The 14,278-nt window shown below is 34.8% G+C and overlaps 2 protein-coding genes across 2 annotated transcripts; one reads left to right on the forward strand and one right to left on the reverse strand.

The window, feature by feature from the left end:
* Nucleotides 1-235: 235 nt before the first annotated feature.
* On the reverse strand, nucleotides 236-7,660 carry LOC135690928 (uncharacterized). Its single transcript, XM_089115560.1, has 8 exons — nucleotides 7,329-7,660; nucleotides 4,249-6,577; nucleotides 3,450-3,597; nucleotides 2,979-3,155; nucleotides 2,717-2,823; nucleotides 2,327-2,464; nucleotides 1,720-2,098; nucleotides 236-1,570 (listed from the first exon to the last, which is right to left on the reverse strand). The coding sequence occupies exons 2-8, from the start codon at nucleotides 4,416-4,418 to the stop codon at nucleotides 236-238; spliced, it is 2,454 nt and encodes an 817-aa protein (XP_088971686.1). The 5' UTR covers nucleotides 4,419-6,577; nucleotides 7,329-7,660.
* Nucleotides 7,661-10,435: 2,775 nt separating this feature from the next.
* On the forward strand, nucleotides 10,436-13,303 carry LOC148960369 (tubulin polymerization-promoting protein family member 2-like). Its single transcript, XM_089115888.1, has 3 exons — nucleotides 10,436-10,681; nucleotides 11,944-12,085; nucleotides 12,779-13,303. Exons 1-3 carry the CDS (start codon nucleotides 10,524-10,526, stop codon nucleotides 12,965-12,967), a joined length of 489 nt encoding a protein of 162 aa, XP_088972014.1. The 5' UTR covers nucleotides 10,436-10,523; the 3' UTR covers nucleotides 12,968-13,303.
* The last annotated feature ends 975 nt before the right edge of the window (nucleotides 13,304-14,278 follow it).

Consider the following 14,278-nt stretch of genomic DNA (forward strand, 5'->3'; position numbering starts at 1 on the left):
TTCGATATCGGATAAAAGATACAATTTTAACGCCTATCCTCTTATAATGAACTAGAAAATATATGTTAAGAAAATCACTGCTGTGCTATCGGGTTTGTTGATAGTCAATTGGTTGTATTGTTTTTTCCTATAAATGGTATAGCTAAGTAAATTTTTTCTTTACTATTAAGCTTTGTTAACTGTTATAGAAGAATAATCATTTTCTTTTGCGATCTTAGAAGCAGATGCAACTAGCCTATATAAATGTTAAAAATTTCGTAAGACCAAATGAATTGAATTCTCTAGGAATTATTGAAGTTATAAAGGGTAAAGTACCTTGCATTCCCCAGTCAATATTTTCCGGAAACATCCCTGCATTTTGTCCCAGCTCGGTTTGACAGGATTTTTCAAGCATGATACTTCTTTGTGTAGCAGCCTCATCGTCAAGACACCTCGAGCTTTTACCTGCTTTCTTGATGTTGGATTTCTTGATAATTTCACTGGCATTATTCTCATTTGAATCTCTTCCACTTTTCCTTGTGGCTTGGGTAATACTGCCTTGTTCATTGGCGTCAATGGCTGACTTGTCACTTTCCATGGGGATCGATGTTGCACTGCATGGCTCTTTTGCATCAATGGCTGACTTGTCACTTTCCATGGGGATCGAGGTTGCACTGCATGGCTCTTTTGCATCAATGGCTGACTTGTCACTTTCCATGGGGATCAGGGTTGCGCTGCATGGCTCTTTGGCATTAACAGCTGATTTGCCACTTTCCGTGGGGGTCTGGGTTGCACTGCATGGCTCTTTGGCATCAATGGCTGACTTGTCACTCTCCATGGGGATCAGGGTTGCGCTGCATGGCTTTTTGGCATCAACAGCTGATTTGCCTCTTTCCGTGGGGGTCTGGGTTGCACTGCATGGCTCTTTGGCATCAATGACTGACTTGTCACTTTCCATGGGGATCAGGGTTGCACTGCATGGCTCTTTTGCATCAACTGATTTGTCACTTTCTGTTTTGGCTTGAGTTGCAATGCGATGGTCTGTGTCATCTAAGGCTGATTTGTCACCAGCACATGTCGATTTTCCAATGCTTGCATCCTCCGAAAGTAAATCATCACTAGTTGATTCTTTAGCAGACGAGCTCTCCGCTGTCTCACTTTGCGCTGCTACCACATTTCCCTTTTTGGCACCTTTTTTGCCTCTTTTGCGTCTTCTTTTGTTTCCACTTTTGGTGTTCACTGATTCATTGTATTTGTCTGCTTCATTCCTGCTTTTGAAGTCTGTTCCGTGATAGTTTTTTCTTGGCTCTTTATCCAGTATGTCTGTCTGAAGACACTTGTCACTCTGCCCTAGAGAAATTTCTGTTTTCTTCTCTGCTTTTAATGCGATGTTTTCCTTTTCAAGTGCCTCTATTTTTGCATTGGCCTGTGCAAGGGCCTCTTCTAGAAACATGTTTCGAGCAACAACCATGTCATGCTGCTGAAGACGTTGTTTTGCCTCCTCATATTTCTTGGTGTTGCCATTGTCTGCTGCACTGATCTCCTTCACTACCATTTTCAGTCTTTCGATTTCTACCTTGGCAGCTTGGAGCTTTAAACAAGAAAAGACAAATGAGTCATGACAATGTATACAATAGAATTTAACGACATTTGGTTATAATTATAGTAATCTGCAATTTAAGCAAACGTTAGAACATCTTACTTGTCGGGAAGTTAAATAAAAAACAAGAAAAATCTCACCTCTTCTGTTACATGCTCAATGTCTTTCTCAAGATTGCGGTTTTCTTCAGATAAAGCATTGTAGCTCTTTATGACAGAATTGCTTTGCTCTTTCATCTTGTCACTCATGACAAGAATTCTGCTCTTCAATTCATCTTTGAAAACAAGATGCTTTTCTCTGCGTTCTTGATGGGAAAGTCGGGTTTTTAACTCGAAGACTTCCCGTTTGGCATTTTCAAGTTTCTCTAGAAAATGCACTCTCAGTTCTGCTGCCAGCTTTCTCTTCTTTGCTTTGAGGATTTGCTCATCTTCCTCAACTGATGATTTCTTTTCCTTGTCTTCTGTTGCTGGAAGCTGACTTTTTGCTTCAACTGCTGCGTTTTGTAGCTTTTGAAGGATCCTGCATGATGGCGGTGTTAAAATCAGTATTTTTCAGAATAATTGGAGAAATGTATTTGTAAGAGAAAGGTTTAGGTTGGTGTGGTACGGAACATGAGTTGGTTGATATGATCGCTTGATTATCAGCTAAAGAATAAACCTTTTACTATGATTTCATTTATTTTTTTGACAAAACGTACCCTGCTTGTTTTTAATGATCAAGTGTTCGATAAAATTTTTCTAATCTTACCTTTTATTATTCTCCTTCATTGCCCAATCTTTAGCAGTTAGCCCACAGTTGTCTTTGGCATCAATGTTTGCTCCATGTGCCAACAAAACGTCAGCACACTCTGCCTGCCCTTTTGCAGAGGCCATTATTAGTGACGTGCTGAAATATGACAATAAATAGATTAATTTTATCTTTAAAACAAGTGATGGATCATTAATGAAAAAAGAAACTCAATTAAATGGTAAATTTGATATAGATTGATTCGCACGTGGATTAAAAGTGTATGAGGTAAAAACCTCTGTGTTCATTTTGATGCAAATACAGGAGTTCATTTACAATTTGCATATACTTTTTTCCTATTTTCTTTTGTTGATAATAGATCAAAATATTCTGCAGTGAACTGCCGCTTACCTCCCGTAAAAGTCTGTTGCTTCAATGCTTGCTCCGCGTTGCAAAAGAAGTTCCAGAATACTAGGCATTCCGAATATGCTCCCCAAATGCAGTGGTGTAAGCAAATACTAAATGAAACATAAAATATATTGCTATAACATTTTACTGTGAACCGAAACAATTTACTAAGTTTAATAAATTTCAATGTCTCAGAGGAAAGTCTATTTTCTTTAATCATAGTTTAGTCATTAAACATGTCTTTTTGAATCCGTTTAGTACTCACCATATCAGCGACGTTTACGTTCACATCTGCTTCTAAGATCAAGAACTTTGCAACCTCAGCTTGTTTGTTGTGAATGGCGAAATGAAGAGGTGTCATCCCGCCGTAATCACAAATGTCAAAGTTGAAATTCATGACCAAGAAGACTTTGATCACATCTAAATGACCATTCTTGATTGCCTGTTAGGAGAAAGTGCTCATGCTCAGTTTAGTTTGCAGCAACTTATTCTGCTTGTAAACTTGTCACGCATGACAAGAATTCTTCTCTAACTTGATTGAATACTGGTTAGGGGCAACTTACTCGTCGAGACAGAAATATTTATCGTAGGGCTTACCTAGTCTACCTTTTTGAAAGGTTTTTGTAGTGTACCTATCGTAGGGTTTTCTCTAGTGTACCTCTAATCTAGTTTACCTTTTTACTAACTACATTGGGTCATAAAACCAGAGTCTCCGGCTTTTTTAAGTAATTTTAAAAGTCTGCTGAAAGAAGGAATGTTTACTTACCAAATAGACTGGGCGTTGTCCATGTGAATCCATGGAAATCACGATGTTGGCTTCTAAAAGAAGCTTTACAGCTTCAATTCTCCCAGCCAGACATGCGTAGTGCAATGCGGTCCTGAAATGTATTTTCAGTTCGTATTGTTAAATTTTGTAAGCCTAAAGGATTGCCAAAAAACATTTGTGGTTTAAAACTTTAATATAGTTTGAGCGTATGGTTTTAAACTTCTATCGGGCAAGTAATTTCGGTACAAAGATCAATGTCCGTTATCAATATGTGATAATATTGGGGAAATTCGTTTATTAATCTAAGTAGAGTTCAGGAGAGCAAAGGTTCATTAAAAGTTCGAGATGTCTGCTACCTACTTGAGAAAATGCCGTGATTTGATATATTAACTGATTTCAGAATCCGTCTGTATGATTTGAACTTATTTATGTTTTCCATTCATTAGTTAATTTTTTAAAGAGTATTTGTATGAACTTCTTTAATTTATAAACTCGTTGGAATGTTAAGAAGCAGTCTTAAACAATTATCTTCCTTTTCTTATTTAAACTTCATTGATTTCCTATGAAAGTTCAATGTTGGTTGCCTTTTCAGCTTAAATCTGACAAAACCCCATCAAATTGAGATCTAATGTTTCCAAGTATCAAATATTCGCTTCTTACCGTGAAATACTAGTTTTATTCCACTTAGATTAATATTGATCTCGAATGAAAATAATAATGTACGGAAATAACTCGCAAAGAACTTTAGGTAACACACTAAGCGACTTACCTCCGCTTGCTGTCCTCTTTGTTGACATCAGCTCCTTTTTTCTTCAGGAGCTGCACCAACTTCTCAATTTGGTTTGAATAAGCGGCCCGGTGCAGTCTCGGGAGTCCCCAAGGATCTACACCGTCGCTATTATCATTTGTTGAAGATCTGCGATGAAATCTTGCGAACATGATCCCTTCACAACGAACGAATTCGACGAAAGAAGATTGATATCAAATTGTAAAAGGTATTTGTAACAATCTCAATCGTGACGTCAGATTAGACGTTTTAGTTTTGATTTGATGCATAATCATGGATGCGAGAGCCTGGGCGCTAGAGCCCAATCTGGCCACCTTCTTACTTTAAGATATTTGGATACATCTTTTATTTGCATTATAGCGTACAGAATTGAATAATTGTGTTGCATCAGATTACATTTTTTGATGAAATTAAAGCATTTCTTGCTTTTTTCAGTTAACCAGAAGAGGTTTCTTTGAGCTTTCTTAAATTTGTTTGCGTTTCAAAATGAAAATTGATGAACAGGAGTTTGTTAGAAAGACACCAAAAGGTTAAGGTTGCTTAGTTTATGGGGAAATTGCTGCCTTGTTCATTGGCAAAAGACTAATTTTCCTTTTTTAACATTTTCCTTGTCCCATCACTGACCTCCACTACTTTTCACTGAAAATTCGTAGAATATTTAGATGTAAAGAATTACTTCGTAGATGCGTAGTCTTATACTCATTTTCCCAAGTTTTTACCATTTGTTTTGCATATGTATATTAAAACCCCAGTCTTTAAAAACAGTTTTCGTAAATTGGTCACAAAGGGACGGGCAGGAAGCAATCAATCTTATCAATCAGGATTGAAACTTTTAAATCATAGCTTGATATAACTTCAATGTTATATTTAATAAAACATACGAAAGTTTCAAATGATTTGTAAATGAGTTTCGCCATTTTACTCGTTTTACTGGTACTGATAGGCATCAGAGTCAAGAAAGATATTTGTTCATTTCAACAATGCTTTGGATATATAGCCATTCTGAATTTTACGGCAACTTGGGAGAATACGAAAAATGTATCTAATTTTTAAACTCATCTAATTATGCAAAATATTAAATACACCATATTTCTTAACGAAATACTTTGCATGCCTGTTTGTAAATTGTTTTTTTTCCAATTTTCAAAGATTAAGAAGTTACGAAAGAAAAAACAACCAGATATTTTAACATTTTAAACTCAAAAGTCTCAAATATTGAATAAAAATCGTTTTTGAGCTGTTTACTTGACTTTGAATTGCTGCTGTGAAATTGATGGCCGTATAGAAATGTTTTAATACAAATGATAAGCCTAAGGCCATTTAAAACAGCTAGCCATTTTTGCTTAATAAACCCATGAAACTATTCAATCAGATATAATATTGATTGGCATTATATGACGTACAAAATATAGAAACTATATATTTAAACAAGCTAGAGCATTAGAATATCCATTGCAATATTACTAAAATACTTTAAAAGCCAGCAATGTTACAGTATGAAAATAGAGGATGCTAAACTAATACAATTCAGGGATCGCGGAAGTGGAGGCTCACCCCCCAGCATCCTCTAAATTTAAAACTACACAATGAATAATCTCTCTCAAAGCTTTTAGCAAGTTAATCCACAAGTATTCTAGACCACCTCACCCCCCACCCCAATCTGTAATGTGCTCCGCGGTCCCCAGTGGCCATGTTATCTTAAAATATTACTGCTACTTCTAATATTTCGCACTTTATCCTCTAAAATTATCCATAATTGTTTTCTTAATTCCCTCATACAGATTTCAGTAGCCAGTGGTTAGAAAACGTAAGATGAGCGACAAAATATGGGAAAGGGGTGAGTGGAGAGCAAACCTTTCAAGCTTTGTGCAAAAGCTGCAATGGTTTGGCACCTATTTTAATGTTTAATTGATACTTAGGCCTTACTGACCCTCAGCCTACAGTTTTAGATAACTTCGAGGCCAAACAGTAATGGCAGATATAAACATACTGTATGAACATTGATATTCTAAGTAGTTTCTATTCTAAACTTTGGACTTCCGTGCTTTCTCGAACATGGCGACCTGCAGTAGTCATGGTCAATTCTATCAAAATGCGAATCCGCAAACAACCTGACCCCCTCATAGTACATGTCCGCAGTTAACCGGCACCGAGTTTCCCCGTTTTCAATGCGATGGAAGAAGTTCCACATATCTAAAAGAATGTCTAAAAATCTCTTGCGTCTCCAGTGATGCATGTCTTTGCAAATGAAATTCATGTCATCATAAAATGACTTGTCACATTCAGCACGACTCCAGTTGTAGTGATGTCCCTGCGAAAAAACCACAAGATATCAGATGTGTAATAACTGGACACCTAACTGAAGCATGATTCCATCCTAACATTCGGTTTGCAATTTCAAAAATGTTTTTACTGTTTCTTTTAAGGAGATCAGATTATGATATTTTGAAGAGCATAGTGGACAGGTGTGGCCGGTGGCCGGTATACGCCGTTGCAAGAAATTGATTATCCTAGCAGAGTTAGATAAAGGTAATTGTTGCAGATATAATATTTCAACTTTATATGTTCTTTTATGATACTTTTCATATGGCCAAGGATGCTGATCCCTGGCCATTGACATTCAAACTCTGAAAATTTTCTTTGGTAATGCTTTTGAAGAACAAAAATTCAAAAATTTTCTTGGCATGCGTTAGAAAAACTTCAAGATGAGCTAGAAATTTTTAACGTCTTCATATTGATCACCCCATCTCTTTGTGTTGCCGTTAACAGTGATGCCAATGCGATGAAAATTTTAAATAAGTTTGCTATCAACGTTACGCTAGAAGAGTTCTGTTTATATTTTCATTTTACCTTTAAAACTTTCGGTGTATAAGGCAGTTGAGAAGATTTAAAGGAAGTTTTATTGAGTCTAATAAGTGAATCATTAAGCATTTACGCGCTTTTTAAAGTGTTTTATAATAGGAAATAACATAAAGAGCAAGAGGTAACAAAAAAAGAGCAAAATATCCAATTTTAACTAAGCGGTGTGCCATTTTAAACAAGTTTTTTTAAAACAAACTCACACATCCGTAACATATATCATGTTTGTTACATGCTGGCTTGAATTCGTCTTTAAATGGCGCGTTCATCCCAAGAGGAACAGAACAACCATTTGTGTGTTTGTCGGCTTTGCAGTGATTTGGGTTAGGCCAGGAAAACCCAATCGACCCAAAAAGGATAGCAACAAATAAAGTCAACTCAGCTTTACAAACTCGCCGTTCCATGGCACACACATGTCCATGATTCACAGTTGGTGTGAAATGATTAGTTTCTCTGTTTAAGCAAAAAATTCCCTGAAGTTTCCATAGTTTTTTCTTAAAAAATTTGATTTGTAAAGTCACAGAGATCGCATTGGTCATTAATTATTTATAAGCGCTTTGTTTAAATCCATTTGATTAGGCCAAACAGAATAAGGTTACCTGCTGCTCTCATTTCAATTTGTAAATATTGTTGCTAACCTCTCATTACTTAGTATTAAAGCATTTCCAAAATTTTAACTCGTTGCCAGTATTTAACTCGTTAAGAGATGTATCCAAAAAGATCAATTTTGTAATAACCAGCTTTTAATCTTGAAAATCATTTTCACTTTGGGGTTTTGTTTCATTCAAGTTTTGATATCCTGATAAAAAGATGATATCAGATTAAGACAGTTGTTAAATACAAATCAAAAACAAATTTGCAGCTTTTCGGTTTACAGCTCTGGAAAAGTAATTGTTAGTTTTTTTAACGGACTTTAGTAAAATAATCAAAGTTGCAAAATGGATTTATTTACTAAGAAAAACAATATCAGAGGTGTACTGTGCAAAAAGCACAGAGCTACAGATATCAAACTTTGATTTGAGAATCAATCCACCGTTAATCGTGTCCTGTTCGTCATTCCAGAGTAATTTTACATTCAGTATAAGCCTGATTGGAATATTTATTTCCAGTTGAATCCGAACTATTTTGAAATCTTTATCCATCTGATGGAAACTGAAAAGATGCAGCATGATCAAACAACCACTTAAAAAAGTCCTATAAGAAATTTTTCTCCTTTAACAAGTCAGGGAAAAGCAAAAGTAAATTGTTTCTTCAATGTTTCAAAGAAAATATAAAACAAAGCTTACTTAATTAAGTAATTCTCGTCCAACACTTTATATAAAATGTTGGATAATATAACCGAAATTTATATCTTTTTCACCAGTCGACGATAACGTGAGTGGAAGAATGGTGAGTTGATTGGTCCCTTGTTTTTGACCAATCAGCAATATCTTATCTCCCACGCAGTTGAGCAGTCCAACAGAAACAACAAACTCAATTCCGTCTACACTAGCCTGCGCAGGCCGGGGTTTTTATTTCACAGTTGGTGACTAAATCTTTTATTTATGAAGAATTTTTAGCATTATTTAGAGGCCTACATTATATAAAATCTTGGGCTAGCAATCCTGTCTTTTTATTAGCGCTTTTTGAAATCTGGTTTCATTAAAACTAGGCCTAGTTTGCTGGCCCTTACTCTGTCACATTACGCCCAGTTTCATTGTAACTGTAAACTGTCTCAGATAGAGGGAACTTTGTTTGAAGCTTACAACAGAAGCTAACGATTTCTTCATTAATTTTTTAGAAAGTTATAATGCATATATTTACTTGATTTTACTAAAAGTAAATATTTGCTTTAATTCATTGAATTGATTTATGTAACTAAACAACAATTATGAGAAGGGTTATTTGTCTGAGACAATAATTCAATTTTGCAAAAATTATTTCATTTGATGAAAATATTTATGCAAGGAAGGATTTCCCAACATTCAAAGGGACATTATGAAGACGTACACCTCTTGTCGACCATTACAGTATCCGCATTCGATTGCCAGTCCTACTTGAACTGCTAAAACTTTAAAGCAAGCTTCTTTTTATGTTTCCTACTGAGGATATTACACCATTAGAGTTCGTAAATTATTACGTCATAGAAATCTGCTTTTAGAATATTTGAATTTGGATCATATAATGAAAAAATATTTTGAAATTGTCCTAAATTTGAAAATATTAGCTAAATCCTTCAAACATTGGCTGTGGTTTTGTTCATAACCCTCTTTATGGCGCCCCCGGAGGCTTCTCAGGCCAATCAACCCCCTGAGATTTCTTTCCATTGTCTATGAGTTGTTTGATGACGGCCCTGCCCAGATTCTCTATTGTATTTTCATAAGGCGCTTTACCAACTTTCCGTATGTCAGAACGGTTTCTTTTTAATTTGCTGAGATCCACCTAATCCTTTACACGTAAAGAGATCAGGCTACATTTTTAAACAGTAATGCGATACGCGGGGAAGTTTTGTTGACTGTAGCTGCCATGCCAACGATGGTAGTTTCAAGGCCGCAGGACAGCTTTCATAAAACACGGACCAGAATGCTTTCCAGGTATCAATATCCTGTCATTTCTATTTCTCTCCTTTTAAAAAAACGTTTGGGCATTTTTATAATGTACATTAAATAGAGGGACAGGAGTAAATATTTGCTCTCAGTATCTAAGATTTGCTGATTTTTAAGCCAGTTTTATGTTCAACTCGTCTGGCTAAGCTGTAAGTAAAACCATGTATTTCAACACAGTTACAACTTAATATTGCAATATAGCGTTAATCAGGATAAGTTAATACAGTGATAAAATACAACATATGAAACACTGACAACATGCTAAGGAAACTAAGATAAATATCATAAAGATTCCACAAATATAACGATGAAGTAAATTTTATTAAGACCAGATAAAAAGATAAATAGATAATTTTCTTTATTAAGATTTATCATTAACATTTTATTTATTCCTGGTAAAATTTACTTGCATTCATAGTTATTAAAATATAAATACCAAGCTTTGTTTTATTTTTCTACATAGAACCGAACCAATAATAAACATACTGGCAAAATATCTAATGTGAATAGTGAAATATGTTTGAATGTTTATCCCAAGTTGTGTCATCATTTTCCAGTTCATATCTTTATAGAATTTAAAATATAAATTTTTAGGTGATTTTTCATTGGAACGTGAAAGAAAGGAGTCAGAAAGTAGTAGCATTTGGGAGTTGCGGAGGAGCAGTGGCTGATCTGCAAAATAGACGTCGTTTACCGCCAAAACAGGTGGAATTTTGTCAACAAACATAATGTGGGGGTGGCGTCAAGTTTACTGTTATCGACTTTCCCGAATAGACTGTGCATCTGACAGCGGTGGGTAAAATTGAAGGCAAAATGGAGACACTTTTCAAATCTTACTGCTCCTTTGGTGCCAAAGATGCAGCACCACTGATGGACAATGCAAAATTTGCAAAATTCGCCCGAGACACGAAGATATTGGACAAAAAACTCACTGCAACTGATGTTGACATCATCTTCAGCAAAGTAAAGGCGTGAGTCAATCTTGTTATGCTTTTTCATCATGATTCTTGCCAAAATTTAGCATTCCAAACAAAGCAATGCTTTTAAATATGTGAGGATATGTCATCGTTTTTCTGCTACGATGTTACAGATTGGTTGACAGTTCTCGAGAAAACCCAGCTTCAGCTAATTTTCCATTTTATTTTCCGTTTTGATAACACTACACGATTAAGGGCCATAAAATAACTTTTCTGATTGAAGGGATGGTTAGGGGCAATGACGAAATGAACAAAAAAGTGACTATCCTTAAACATTGTTTGAATAAAAACGGCCAACTCTACAAATAGAAATATATCTATTAGGGTGGTATTAAAAGACCGTTGAGCATTACTACTGTAAGTAGAACAAATAAAACATAAGAGGAAAGGAAAGTATTAAACCCAAGCCACACCTTTCATTCGTTTATTTTCCAAAGAAGCCTTTAAACTTGAGAAGAAACGATAGGAACTTCTACGTCTGTCAATCCGTAGCTTATATACCATTATCTTTATGTTATTTTCTCTTGCTGTTTTATCATTTAAAAACTAAGAAATAGGTTCACATTAAACAAAAGGGAAATTGTAGGGAAACAAATTTTGTCTAAAGAAACTTTGAAGGCTCTTTTTAATGACAGCATTACACTGAAGTTGCACTCTTGTGCCTTACAAAATGATATAATAGGGGAATCTCTCTAAAGTAAACATATTTTTGTGTGTTAATGACATTTAATGACAAATAATGGCAGCAACTATTAAAACTAAGGTGAAGGGCTTAGGATTCTTCTCTCTAGAACAGAGAGCAAAGCTTTCCCACAGAGAAAAGTGTATGTTATTTTCTTTTTAATACTGATTCTCTTATATTCCCGCTGTGGGTTTATTGATTAAACCACCTAATTAAATGTAGGATTATTCAAGAGGCAGGATTATAATAGAGGCGGAATTGTTTTTTCAATCTCCAGAAAATGGGCTTGAATCTTAAACTTGAGAATCAACAAAGGAAGTAGTCTACTTTTCAGGATTTCAATTTCTAAATTATCCTAGCAATTAAAAAACCAAAATATCAACTGAACATAAAACTGAAAAATGTATCAAATTTAGACAAAATAGAAAATTGTTCCTGTCAAGAAGTTGGGGAATGAACCCACTAATCATTGTTTAACTCCTTATAATCTTTCAAAAAAACTATGATCAATTTATTTGGGCAAAGGAACTACTGACAAAAAAGGGGTATTATCGTTTTTTGTAATTTTTATTAGGAAGACTGAAAGAAAAATAACATATAAGCAGTTCCAAGATGCCCTGAAGCTCCTTGCAGAAAAAAAGTATGGTGAACCAAATGTTGAGAAGTTGGAAGAGGTTATTCTAAAGACTAGCGGGCCTAAAGCAAGTGGAGTCACTGTAAGCCATTACTTTTTTGTTATCATTAATACCCTGTAATTGTTTTATCAACACCAAAATGGTTATTGATTTTGAAAAATGTTTCTTAATTATTTCATGATTTTTAAGCCTTAAATCACTTTTTCTTTGTTTGGAAAAGGCAGGAATTTCATTAATAGCATTTTATTGGGCTGGTGGTGCATCTATTCAGGCACCATGAAGCGTTGAAAAAAGTGGGGGGTCTAAAAAAAGTGGGGGGGGGCCTAAAACCGTATAAAAAGAGGCTTTTCTTGTAATTTGATACTTAAAATTTGGCATTTTTAGGCTAAAGCCCCGCCAGCCCTCCTTGCTCTGTGGTGCCTGCTATTGTTACCTGAGAGTTTGACTAGTGTCTAAGCAGTGGAAGCAAGATACTATGGTTGTCGAGGGGCAAATCACTCTAAGAAAATCTTGTACACCTTTTGTGAAAATCCTTTTGTTTTACCTGAAAATCCCCATCCTTGCTGAAAATCCCCAAAATCCTTTTGTTTAAGGCAAAATCTCATACATTATTTGCAAGAGTGAATCGCCCCTCGATGGCTGTAAGAACTGTTGCTGTTAGGGGGCTCCTGCCCCTCCAATAATGTAAAAACCTTGTGTTTCTTAAATTTTACTTTTGTTCAATCCTTTTATCTTTTGTGTATAATCAACTCAATTTTCCTTTCCAAATAAAAGAAAGCTGTAAAAGCTGGAGGTGTGGATAGACTTACAGATACTTCAAAGTACACTGGCAGTCACAAAGAAAGATTTGACGAATCTGGTAAAGGAAAAGGGCTGGAAGGTCGCAAAGATTTTGATGAAAAAGCTGCATCTGGTTATGTTGGCGGGTACAAGGGCAAAGACACATATGACGGAAAGCATTAGCAGTTTAGATTATTGTTTTGCTAGCTTTTTGCATCCAGATTTCATTTTTCTTTAAACTTTGTTTTTTCTTTCTGTCCTTCATGTGACTTGATTGAGGTAATTTTAAATTCATAGATTGCTAATGCAACAAAACCAAGATACAAAAAGTTGATATATTGTTTATTATATCTTTTTATCTGTTTTATCTTTCTTACTATTTACTTTTTTTACCCAGTAGTAATTCTATAATGATTGACTTCTTTTTATTTCATGTTACATTAAGCACATTGTAATTTTGATCTGTAAGTTGTATTTTTGAAAAGTTTATTTGCCAATGTTATCATGCAATTTTGTAAATTTGTTGTTTGATTAGATTTTGTCTTTTGTTTGCAAAGATACCATGAAGTTAAAAAGATCAAATAACTTGTATCTCACTTCTATATTTGATGTAAACTAAATGTAGAAGACCATCCAGACAGAAGTGTCAAACAAAACAAAAGTCAGCCTGATTGACTAGAAAATACTATAGAACACATTTTTGCGTTTATTTTTTTCAAAATCAGCTTGCTTAAGAAATTGCAATTGATACGTATCAATGCTCATATTTTGCCTGTGAATGGGTCAGTGGACCTTTCCGATATAAGTTTAAGAATCATAAGAAGTGTAGCCTTTGTATACTATAAAACCAAGAGAAGTACAAACTAACTCAACCCCAGAAACGCAAGGCTCTAGGCTTAGTATTGCATTTTGGGCATACTTTTTTGCTTGCATTGAAAGAAGGGAAAAGCAGTCTGAGTTGCATAAATAGCTCATATGTGTTTGTATTTAGAATTTTATATCTTTTTTAAACCATCATTAAAATCTGCAAAAAGTAAATTTAAAAATCTCTTTTATTAGCAAAAATTATTTTGTTAAAAAAACCTTTTTTAACCATTTCTTGTAAGAAGTTAGCAGCCTTAATTGTAGAATTGGCTCATATTCTGTTTACTGTTAGAGTAGTGGAACTTTTTAAACCATTGTTAAAAAACCCTAAAAAAAGAAGGCTGTAGACTCTGAAAAATTGTATTTTTAGGCAAAAATATTATCCGTTTAAAAAATCATTTCTAGGATGAAATTAGCCACCAGAGCTTTATAAATGGCTTATATTCTGTGTATTTCTTAGAGTAGTTGTTTTTTAAACCACTGTAAATATCTCCAAAAAAGTAGGGCTATAATAGGCTTTGAAAAATTGAGCATTTTTAGGCAAAAATATTGTTCTTTCAATAAACATTTCTAGGATGAAATCAGCAACTGGAGCTTTATAAATGGCTCATATTCTGTGTATCTTTAGAG

The sequence above is a fragment of the Rhopilema esculentum genome, chromosome 4 (genome assembly GCF_057945365.1).
Source record: "Rhopilema esculentum isolate cy_ngs chromosome 4, ASM5794536v1, whole genome shotgun sequence".
Taxonomy (NCBI): Eukaryota; Metazoa; Cnidaria; class Scyphozoa; order Rhizostomeae; family Rhizostomatidae; genus Rhopilema; species Rhopilema esculentum.

Bases quoted from the DNA above. Each gene is read 5' to 3' on its own strand.
- LOC148960369 (XM_089115888.1), top strand. From the start codon at position 10,524: ATGGAGACACTTTTCAAATCTTACTGCTCCTTTGGTGCCAAAGATGCA. The intron at 10,682-11,943 runs GTGAGTCAATCT...AATTTTTATTAG, and splicing joins ATCTTCAGCAAAGTAAAGGC to GAAGACTGAAAGAAAAATAA. The intron at 12,086-12,778 runs GTAAGCCATTAC...TCCAAATAAAAG, and splicing joins CTAAAGCAAGTGGAGTCACT to AAAGCTGTAAAAGCTGGAGG.
- LOC135690928 (XM_089115560.1), bottom strand. From the start codon at position 4,418: ATGTTCGCAAGATTTCATCGCAGATCTTCAACAAATGATAATAGCGAC. The intron at 2,465-2,716 runs GTAAGCGGCAGT...GTCATATTTCAG, and splicing joins GCAACAGACTTTTACGGGAG to CACGTCACTAATAATGGCCT. The intron at 1,571-1,719 runs GTGAGATTTTTC...TCTTGTTTAAAG, and splicing joins TTGAGCATGTAACAGAAGAG to CTCCAAGCTGCCAAGGTAGA.